Source organism: Sceloporus undulatus, chromosome 2 (assembly GCF_019175285.1).
Source record: "Sceloporus undulatus isolate JIND9_A2432 ecotype Alabama chromosome 2, SceUnd_v1.1, whole genome shotgun sequence".
NCBI classification, from domain to species: domain Eukaryota; kingdom Metazoa; phylum Chordata; class Lepidosauria; order Squamata; family Phrynosomatidae; genus Sceloporus; species Sceloporus undulatus.
Window position 1 is genome coordinate 56449100 of NC_056523.1, and position 11793 is coordinate 56460892.

At 46.1% G+C, this 11793-nt stretch overlaps 1 protein-coding gene across 1 annotated transcript in view; it reads right to left on the reverse strand.

Annotated features, from left to right (window-relative positions):
- CELSR3 (cadherin EGF LAG seven-pass G-type receptor 3) overlaps positions 1-11403 on the reverse strand; it is a 106715-nt gene extending 95312 nt beyond the window's left edge. Inside the window, 1 exon segment of the mRNA XM_042450151.1 lies at positions 8127-11403. Within this exon segment, the coding sequence (XP_042306085.1) occupies positions 8127-11238 (3112 nt within the window). The 5' untranslated portion in view covers positions 11239-11403.
- Positions 11404-11793: the final 390 nt, after the last annotated feature.

The following is an 11793-nucleotide window of genomic DNA, read 5'->3' on the forward strand; positions in this document are numbered from 1 at the left end:
GTGTGGTATAGTGCTTTGACCATTGGACTATGACTCCGGAGGCCAGGTTTGGAACCCAACTGGGTGACCTTGGGTAAGTCACACTCTCTTTCAGTCTCAAAGGAACGGCAAATCTCTTTGAAAGAAACATGCCAAGAAAACCCTGTGATAGATTCGTCTTATGGTAATCATAAATTGAAACTGACTTGAAGGCACAACAACAACATCAACAACAATGTCTTACATCCGATTTCCCGCTTACCTCACTGCTTAAATTTTGTTCTAATTCTCCCTGCTGTCATGTATGCACATCTATATGAAGTTCCCAGTTCAGGGCAACACTCCACAGACACAGATGCCATTATAAGTGGGTTGGCATTGAAGGGTAGCAGAAGACTGTGTTCTTTTTCTATTAGCTGCCTGTTACAAGTCATATCTTGAATGAGATGTTGCTTTATTTCCCCATTATATTTTATTGAGTATTGTAATGCTGTTTGTAATTAGTAGTTAACATACTGGATTTTAATGTTAATAATTGAGTCAGGGAATTTTAATGTATACACTGTGATTTTATTTAGTCTGTAACCCCGCTTCGATCCAACTGGGAGAGGCGGGGAAACATAAATAAAATTATTATTATTATTATTATTATTATTATTATTATTATTATTATTATATCTGCTCCTCTTGAAATTGAGAGAGGTCTTCCTGGTACTCCAAATTCAAGCCTGAGGCTGATATCCAATTGTGAGTTACAACTAGAGTAAACCCACTGAATCAAAGTGAACTTTGCAGGATAAGATTTGTGCAAGTTCCCTGAATCCTTGGCTCTAATCTAGTTGGAACTAGCAGTTCCATTTATGCCTAAATCTGCAGGGGTGCCATGTAGCTTTTGCCTGCTCCCTGGAAGTTATGCCCCAAGGCCAGGCAGATACAAAACAGACAAAACTGTGAAGTTGAAGGTTTTCATGGCTGGCATCCATAGTTTTTTGTGGGTTTTTCGGGCTATGTGGCCATGTTCTAGAAGAGTTTCTTCCTGACGTTTTGCCAGCATCTGTGGCTGGCATCTTCAGATAACAAAACTGCATCACCTTTGGTGTGACTTTGCCAGTGTTATGGCAAAAGCTGCTGTGATGTGCATGTAAAATGTGAAATTCAGGTGTACATGCCCAAATTCTGATGCATACCCTGAAGAAAGGCTGAGACCTTGGCTCCAAGGGCCATGCCTACTTTGTGTTTTGAGGTGCATGATGGTTTCTTTTCACAGTCCCTTGGGTTTTTCATGGCAGACAACAATGTAGCATTGGCTAGGATAAACAGAAGTGGTAGATAAATGATTGAGAGGCCTCCCCTCCAAACCATTACTTCATGTACAAATTATTCACAGTGACTTCATCATGCTGTGTTATTGAACTGGTTGCTACTGGGTGGATGGGCAGGTATGCTGTACAGCATGGTGGCAGGAAATTGGGTACACTGAATTAGGCTGTACTGAGAGGAAGTGGAAGAAACTCAATGCAGAATTTGTTGTTTTCTGTGGCACTTATGTTCCTTGTAGAATCTAGCTTTGTCCCTGGTCTGGCAAAAATGCACCCCACCATCATGCCACTTATTTAGCTTTGCAGGCCCAGAATTAATTTCCCAAGTGGCAGACATCTGCAGCACTCTCTGTCTCCATGGAACCAGCTACCGCCTCATCACTAGTTGTTTTGACATGAGAATTTTCACACAAATGATTGAAGAAATTGAGCAGAAGCCTGTCCTCCCCACTCATGGAGACAATGTTAATTTATTCATATTCTCTTCCTTTTGGAAAGAATAATTTTGACTAACAGTAATATAAAGTTTAAGTCAGACCTATTAGCATGACACAGATAATTGTATTCATCATTAGTTTGATTAAGCCTAGCCCATGTGATAGCATTGGCTTATAAGCCTCACTTTCCCCTGCCACACACACACAGAGCTCTGGAATATACATTTCCCACTGATTTCAATGTCTAGAATCCCCTTAATTTGGGTACTGTATTTATATCTTTAACTCAGAATAACAATTCACACACCTAAAGAACTGGGCTATAGCACACAAAGCACATGCTAAAATTTTCGTGGATGTTTTTAAAATTATGGTTTTTGTTGCTATAGACAAACAAAGCTACACATTCGGAAAAGAAAGAATCTGTAATTTGGCAAACTAAGATAACAGTATAGCTATTATTTTACTTGTTAACCTTCTTTCTGCAACATTTAGGTAGAACTTTTGCCCACTGAAAGTGATTTAGGAAATGGGAGATGGAGGTATGGATGCCTATCCACACTGAAATGCTCATCTCACCCTTACTGAGCAGTCTGGACATCTCTTTTCATCTGAAAATTTCCTGGACAATTTCTCTGGGGAACCAGCTGTTGCTCATGGACAGCTGTCTGTATCCAGAGCAGAATCAGAGTGAGGGATTTGCCCACTGCTCTCCCCTGAATATGGATATGAAGTAGATAGTTTTGTGGGATTGACTCAGCCAATGGCTATGGATGGCAGGAACTGTAGACCAAAACACACTGCAGAAATAATCCAATTTGAGGCCGCTTTCACTGCCCTAACTCAGTGCTGGAGAACCTTGGGGCACCAGAGCTCTCTGCCAAAGGAGGCTAAATGTCTCACAATAAACTGCAATTCCCAGGATTCCCCAACACTGAGCCAGGTCAGTGAAAACAGTCTCAAACAAGATTATTTTTGCAATGTGTTTTGGACCTAAATCTGGGGGCCCAGATTTAGAGAAGCCTGGTCTAAGTCAAATACACTATTATGGAGATCAGAGGCAGTAATCATATAGTTTGCCAGATACTATTGTACTGCAGCTTCCAGCAGTCCTAGCCAGCATAGCCAATGATGAAGAATACTGGGAGTTACAATCTACCCCAACATGTGGACGTCTACATATTCTCCATGTGTCTGCTGAGCTCAGGGGATGAAAAATCGTGTAAGAATGAAAGCAGCTCTTGCTGAGTTTTGCTTTTAAAATAAAATAAAATACAGATCGCTGTGGCTCTTTTCAAATAAATGTATGTTTTGTGTATTCCAGGCAGAAGCTGCCATGTTAATTTCTGTTCCATATTGACCAAAGTAACAAGACTGGAATTGCCATCCAATTAAGATCCATTTCATATATTGCCTCCTCTCTTCCTCCCTCTCTAGATCTGACTAATTGTGCATTGATTTTAGCCATGGATTCTATCCTTATTTATACAATACCATACTAGCACAGGAAGTTGGTAACAAACAGGCTGTAAATATGAATTAAAATTAAATGAAGCAGCTATGAGATGTGGGTTTTTCATTTTTTTTAATTTTTTTAACAGAAAGGCCTCAGCTTTTCTGACAATGTGGCCAAAGCCAACAAAAGACAGAGAGCTGCCCATTCATCTCCCTCCTCCACCCAGCTTCAATATATAGCTCTTTTGCCTAATTCCTATTCCCATGCTTCTCCTCGCCTCCCTGCTTAGCCCTTTCCCTCCTCACGTCCACACTGGAAATAGGACCACGTGTCATTTCAAGGGCCTTGTTGTTCTAAGACTGTTGAATGCAAGACCTGAAAATGTGATTTCTTCCTGCCTTTGTGTGGGGTTAAGTATGTTAGGGAGGCAGCGCCTGCGTGAGCACAACCTGGCAGAAGCATGAAAAGGTCAGCTCAGCTCTCCAGTAATCAGTGCTGGATGCTGTTCTTTCTCTCTATCTCTCCCCCTGCCTGCCTGTGTGCCTGAATACTATATCTCCCTGCCCTGCAGTTACAATTAACCCCTGCGAAACCCCAATCTAGCAATGAGGCGGGGAAGACTGCTCCAAACACATTGTTGTGCCCCCCTGTTTCGAAGGAAACAGGGAAGCCTTTTCCCAGCCCACTCCCTAAATTAGTCTGGATGGTGTGTGTGTGTGTGTGGGGGGGGCGGTTAGATGATAGCAACGGATGCAGAGAACAGCATGAATAATGTAAGCCTCCCTAGACACAGCTGGGTAACTAAGCCTATGTATCACCAATATCATCTTCTCTTCTTCCTCTCCCTCCCTTCTTCTGCAAACAGAGACTTCCCACACCCATTTCCACAAATGAAAGCTAGGTTATTTGGCATCGTATCTGGCACTATTTTAAAGCACTCCTATTGATAGCAATGAGAGTGGTGGCCTTATAGTAAAACCCTAGGACTGGACCACATTACTTATTCTAGGCCCTGTCATAGATTTGTTTTTCTTGATGGCCTTTGGCTAGATGTGCTAGTAACCCCCTTCTCTATGTCTGATTCCCATCTGTAAAATTCAAATGACATCTCCTTACAGTTCAGGGAAGTTTCCTAGAGACCTATAGTTACATATACATAGGGTTCATCTACTCTCTCATGCTAAATGAGATATTACACTGAGGTGAGTGTCATGGAGAATCAGTTTCCTAATAGGATGGGATGGAGATCTTTCCCCTAGTTTCTAAGTGGCTGGGGGAGGGGGGGACATGGGATATTGAAAAGCTTATATTACAAACATAACATTAAATCGAAGCCAAATTGATGCTTCCAGTCTGTGTAAACCCTGCATTCTAGGAGGGCAGGAAAGACAAAGAAGCAATTGGAGCCAAGATAGAAATGCTGACAATACATGTTAATGTGACTGATTGAATTAATTAAATGAAAAAGAGAACTTTGGATGAAATCAGAGCATGAGAAAACCTTGAGTCTGAGACAGTAGAGACTTGAAAATGCTCAGCTAAGGCTCCAAATGGTGTAACCTCTTTTTTATTACACCCGATGAAGTGATTTATAGTCCACAAAAAATTATGCTCTAAATACACTTGCTAGTCTTTAAGGTGCCCCAAGACTCTTTGGCTGCTGCCACACTGCAGAAATAAAGCAGTCTGACACCACTTTAACTGCCAGGACTCAATGCTAGAGAATTCTGGGATTTGTAGTTTTGTGAGATATTTAGCCTTCCTTGTCAGAGAGCTCTGGTGCCCCACCAAAGTACAAATCTCAGAATTCCATAGCAAGTTAAAGTGGTGTCGAACTGCTTTCTTTCTACAGTGTAGCAGTAGCATCTCTCTGGAGATCATTTTCCTTTTACAATGAAAGAAACGATGTCAGGAGCAACATCTAACAACTACCCAGAGTGACATCAGATCAACAAGCAGGGAGGAAATTTTCTTTTCTTTGGAAAAACTCCCACTATTTCTTATGTCAGAATTTGAAACAGTTACTTTTTATATTACAACATCCAGAATCCTGCAACCAGCAAATCCACTGGCCCTGTTAAGTAAGAGATTTTGGGAAACTGAGTTTTAAAAGATAACCTTTTCAAGCTCTGCATTAGGCATATACAAAAGAATGAGAGAAAGGAAGAGGGAGGGGACCCTTAGAAAATGGACCTAATCTACAGACTCAAATATACGTTTAATGTCTGTGTCCAGAAATATATTCTTATATGTTGAGGTGCCAGGGAAGGAAGCATGCCAGGAAGTCTTGTCCTCTACCTCCAGAAGCCTTTACTTCCATAGCCAGGCAGGCACCTGATGTTCTTTAATGAGAGAAAGGCACTCTGCACAAGCTCACAGGCATTATCTTCATTACACTCTGCAAGGCTGAGCCCTCACAGCTCTTGGGCTATGTTCAAATTGATCCTCAAACATATTGAGCTAACGGTAATAGTTTTGCATATTCTTCTTTTAAATCTATTTCAATTCTCACTTTTATATGTTTTTACTTACAGTATATTCTTTTAAATTGTAAGCTGCTTTGAGTCCCAATTTGGGGGGAAAGCAGGAAACAACAACAACTCATTTCTGTGTGTGAGCACTGATTTTTCATCCTAGGTAGTTTAGGATAAAGTTACCTGCATGGCTGCCTTCCTACCTATACAGTTCCTCCAGTAACAAACAATAAAGTAACAAACAGGAAACATCATTTTTAGTGGTCATGGTGGTGTTGCTGCCTCTGAAACTCCCTCCCTTAACTAGAGCTTGCATATAAGAGGACAGTTAATACTTCCCTTTAATCAGAGATTAAAGGGGATCGTGGATACTCTCAGGTCCAGTACATGTCATTGTTAGTCATTGCTTGGTTTTTAGGGTATGCTGCTGTGAGTTTGCTAGACAGGAAGAAGGGCATAGGAATTATTTGAAAAATAAATAAACAGTAGGTCCTTTTTTGTATTTCAAAGCCTTCATGTCTTTCAGGAAAGACATGCTGGACCGCCGTGGGGGTAATGTCAAAGTGAAGAAAGAAAATCATCATTTTCTATCCCATATCAAGGTTAATTCCAGTCCAAACAAAAGGAATGACATAGAATCATAGAATCATAGAGTTAGAAGAGACCGCAAGGGCCATCCAGTCCAACCCCCTGCCATGCAGGAAATCCAGATCAAAGCATCCCTGACAGATGGCCATCCAGCCTCCGTTTGAAGACCTCCAAGGAGGGAGACTCCACTACACTCCTAGGAAGTGTGTTCCACTGTCGAACAGCCCTTACTGTCAGGAGGTTCCTCCTAATGTTGAGATGGAATCTCTTTTCCTGCAGCTTGCATCCATTGCTCCGGGTCCTAGTCTCTGGAGCAGCAGAGAACAAGCTTGCTCCTTCCTCAATATGACATCCGTTCAAATATTTAAACAGGGCTATCATATCACCTCTTAACCTTCTTTTCTCCAGGCTAAACATACCCAGCTCCCTAAGGCGTTCCTCATAGGGCTTGGTTTCCAGACCCTTCACCATTTTAGTCACCCTCCTTTGGACACGCTCCAGTTTCTCAATGTCCTTTTTTAATTGTGGCGCCCAGAACTGGACACAATATTCCAGGTGGGGCCTGACCAGAGCAGAATACAGTGGCACTATTACTTCCCTTGATCTAGACACTATACTTCTATTGATGCAGCCTAAAATCGCATTGGCCTTGTTAGCTGCCGCATCACACTGTTGACTCATGTTCAACTTGTGGTCTACTTGGACTCCTAGATAATAATAATAATAATAATAATAATAATAATAATAGGTTTTATTTATATACCGCCCAATCACTGGGAATCCGAGCGGTTTACAAAAGGGGGGATAACAGACTGATCCCTTTCACATGTTGTCTCCTTAAGCCAGGTGTCCCCCATCCTATATCTGTGCATTTCATTTTTTCGCCCTAAGTGCAGTACCCTACATTTCTCCCTGTTGAAGTTCATTTTGTTAGTTGTGGCCCAGCTTTCTAGTCTATTCAGGTCATTTTGAATTTTGATCCTGTCCTCTGGAGTATTAGCTATTCCTCCTAATTTGCAAATTTCATAAGTATTCCCCCAATGCCAAACATGCTAAATCAATGCACCTGAACCCAGAGCCATGCACAAATAGTGGCAATCAAACTGCTGTTCCTGGCTAATCCAATGAAAGGCTGGGGGACATCATAAATTCAGCAATGGAGCCTGGCCCAAAACAAAGTATGGCAGATTGGTAGGGGCCCCCCCCCCCCCGTGTGGATACACAACTCCTCTGGATTCCCCATCCCCTCATCCAATTATCACCACAACTATGCAGAAATCTTGCATCCAGGCAAACTCTCCTAGTTACTTCACTTGTTGCAACTGATGTATTTCCACTGTCTCTGTCTCAGAGGATTTACAAAGACCATGTTGTAATACCTTCTATATCTGCTGGACTATTATACCATTGTATGGAGAAGAAAGCTAGGAAAAGGATCAGAAAGCCTCTCCTTTCCCTGTTTGAATTCTCTGTGCAACAAGCAGGTTTATCTTACCAATTTACATCCTTTCTCCTTTCCTTTGTGTGCACTTTATCTAATTTAGATTGTAAACTCTTCAGGGCAGGAATCCAGCTCTGTCTAATAAATTATGAAATGAGTCTGCCATGAGATAATAGCAAGCAATCAAATCTTGCCTTTTTGGTAGCCCACTGAGCTATTACGCCCTAAAGGAAGCTGGGAAAAAATAAATAAAAGATCCACCAGCATAATTGCTATCCAAGTTTCTCCTCTCTCCTTCTCCCCCTCCCCTTCATGGCATGGTGCCCCAAACACTGAGAACCTGGACATGGTTTACCACAAGCTAACTAGAAATATCAGACACAAAAACTCAATGAAAAACAACTTTGCCACATTTACTGAAAGCATCTTTACCTGTGACAGTCACTAGCATGGATGCCACCAAGGAACGATTGTTGTCTAGCTTCCGGTTCAGCCTGAGGTCCCCACTAGTCTGATTGATGATCAACAAGTGCAGCTCATTCCCTCGTTCAAAAGTGTAGAACAGTCTGTCAGACACATCTGGGTCATAGGCGGGGATCTTCCCTATAACCCCCGAAGGGAAGGTGTTGGATTTGTTGGAGATGTAGTTGTTAAAGAGGATCTGGAAATTTTTAAGAATGGGGCTGTTATCATTCTGGTCAATGAGCTTGATGTGGACTGTGGCTCTGCTGACAAGAGGTGCCGAAGTGGCCTGGACAACGATGACATACTCTGACTTTGTCTCATAGTCCAAGTCAATTAGAGCAGTGAGCTCACCTGAAAAGATGTCCATCTGGAAAATCTCTGGGATGTTGCCTTCCACAATCTGGTACATGATCTGTGCATTTGGTCCCTCATCGGGGTCAACAGCTGTTATCTGGGCCACAACAGAGCCCACAATACTATTTTCCTTCACTAGGACCTCAAACTCCTCAGCCGGGAAAACAGGTGCATTGTCATTCACATCCTGCACAGTGACTTGAATGTGTACAGGTGTTCTTTGAGGAGGAATCCCTCTATCCACAGCATAAGCAGTCAGTTCGTAGACTGGGATGCTCTCCCGGTCCAGCCTGCGGTCCGTGCGAATAATCCCAGAGGTGGGTTCTATTGTGAAATCCCCATCCCCATCCTCTCCATTCTGGAAAGTATACTGCACTCGTCCATTGGCATGGGCATCTCGATCAGTGGCTGAGATCTGGAGCACACTTGTGTAGGGAGGGCTGTCCTCAGATATGATGCCTTGGTAATGAGCACTAACAAACTGTGGGGCATTGTCATTGACATCATTGATCATGATTTCAACATAGGTTGTGTCTGCCTTCTGAGGGATCCCATTATCTTTGGCTGTAATGGCCAGCGTGTAGGTCACCTGGTCTTCATAATCCAGTTCAGCCTGCAAAGTGATGGCACCAGTGTTGGCATCAATGCGAAACTGAGGAATATTGTCCTCCAGGTAGTAGGTTATCCGGGCATTCTCCCCAACGTCATCATCGGTGGCACTGATCACAACCACTGTGCTTCCTACAGGACGGTCCTCGTTCACACTTACTGAATAATGGGCACTCTGAAAGACTGGCCTGTGAGTGTTGGCATCAGTAATGTTGACGTGGACATGGCAGTTGTCATGTAGAGTTCGGTCAGAGGCCGTGACTGTGAGCACAAAGCGCCTCTCTTGTTTGTAATCCAGGGGCAAAGAAAGGGTGATTAGTCCCACTCCCCCCTGAGTACTAATGGCAAAACGGTTCCGTGTGTTCCCCCCTGTTATCTGGTAGCTGATGGCACTGTTCACATCCCTGTCAATTGCTGTGACACTGAGGACGCTGGTCCCTACAGCAGCATCTTCATTGAGGCGGATGAAATACTCTTTCTGGGTAAATTCAGGCCGATTATCATTCACATCCATGATAGTAATGGTGACACTAGCAGAAGCTGACAGAGAGGGGGAGCCATGGTCTCGGGCCTCTACTCCAAAGAAATAGTGCTCCACAGTTTCCCGGTCCAAGGGGCCACTCACAGTAATCCATCCGGTGGCACTGTTCACCACAAAGGGCGTGTCGGAGGAGACCCCAGACAGCTTGTACTCTAGGCGGGCATTCTCTCCATAATCTGCATCCACAGCCTGGATGTGGATCACCGAGTGGCCAAAAGGGGCATTTTCCAACACAGATATTTGAAAAGGAGTGCTGACAAAAATGGGGGCGTGATCATTGATGTCCACAACTTGGACGCTGACCATGCCCGTGTTGTTGGACAGAGGAGGCCGCCCCGCATCCTGGGCCCGGATCCTCAGGGCATATTCTCGCTCCACTTCAAAATCCAAAGGAGCCACGACTTGGATTTCTCCGGTCACGCTGTCAATGGAAAACTGTCCCCGGCTGTTCCCACTGATGATGTTGTAATGAACCAAAGCATTGTTATCTTTGTCCAAGTCGGTGGCGGTAACCTTCAGAATTTCCGAGTGGGGCCTGATATCCTCTCTGACTTGGACGATATACCGCTTCTCGCTGAACTGTGGGACATTGTCGTTCTCATCCAGGACTGTGATGTAGACTCGAACGGTGGCGGAGCGAGGGCCGGGCTCCTTGCCTTGGTCGTTTGCCTCCACCACCAGAGAGTACCTCTCCATCTTCTCCCTGTCCACCAGCCCGCTCGTGGTGATGAGTCCCGACCGCGGGTCGATCTCGAATGCTGCATGGGCCGCTCTCTCATTGACAAAACGGTAGCGGATGTTGGCGTTGGGTGGTGAGTCCCCGTCGGTGGCCCTCAGCTGCAAGATGGGGTAGCCTTCCTCCACGTTCTCTCGGATGGTCTCCCGGTACTCGCCCTGCTCAAAGACTGGATCGTGGTCATTCCGATCAGTCACCGTGACGGCCACCATGGTGGTGGAGGAGAGGCGGGGGAGGCCGTGGTCCACGGCTGTGACGCGGAAGTAGTGGAGCTCCATGATCTCCCGGTCCAGGGCCTCGGTGGTGCTGATGAGGCCGTTTTGGGCGTCGATGCTGAAGAGCTCCAGGGAGCGGCTGTTCATCAGGGCGTCCATGGAATACAGCAACCTCCCAGCCTCCCCAGAGTCTGGGTCTTGGGCCACCATGGTGATGACAGGGGTCCCCGGGGGCTGGTTCTCTGACACTTGCACCTGGTAGTTGTACTGGGCGAAGGCCGGGTGCCGGTTGGGGGCCCTGCGGGTCCTGGGCAAGGGGGCCCCCGGTCCTTCCCTTCGCCTCCTCCGCTTGGCACCAGAGGGAGAGAGGGAACCCTTCGGCCCAGGAGCAGGGCTGGTCTTTGGGGGTGGGCTCCGGAAATTCCTGCCAAACCCAAGCCTGGGCCGGGGGCCTTGGCACGAGGACCAAGGAGACCAGGTAGAGGAAAGTGGGGGCCCAGGCGGAGCTGTCCCCGGAGCCAGTGGTGCTGAAAGAGAGCCTGCCTGCCCTGCCTCGGGAGCCAGCCCCAGCCAGGAGCAGGCCAGCAGTGCCAGGCACCCGCCCAGGGGCCCCACTGGCAGCATCCTCCGTCGGACCCAAGCAGACTCCCCTGGGGACCCCCCTCCACCAAGGAAGGAGGGCCCGGGGGCTGCGAAGGGGCTCCTGGGGATCGGAAGGCAGGCCCCACTGCGGCCTCCAAGACCCCACCTTGGGCCCTGGGGGGAACCGGAAGGGGAAGAGGAGGAGGAAGAGGAGGGGGGAGGGGGGGTTGGGGAGGGCGAATGGGGGGTTCCCTCCTCCTCTTTCTCCTCTTCCCCTACCTCTTCCTCCTCTGCCTGCTCCTCCTCCTCCTCTTCTTCCTTTTCCTCCTCCTTTCCCTCTTCTTCCTCTATCTGCTCTTCCTCTTCCCTCCCCTCTTCCTCCCCTTCCTCTATCTGCTGCTGCTCCTCTCCTCCCTTCTCCTCCTCCCCCTTTTCCTCTTCTGCCTCCTCTTCCCCTACTTCTTCCTCCTCCGCCTTCTTCTCTATCTGCTCCTCCACCTCCTCTTCTTCCTCCTCCTCGACCTGCTCTTCCCTTTCCCTTTCCTGCTCCGGGGCTCCCCCTCCGTGCCCCCTTCCCTCCCTCTTCCCTGGCCTTGC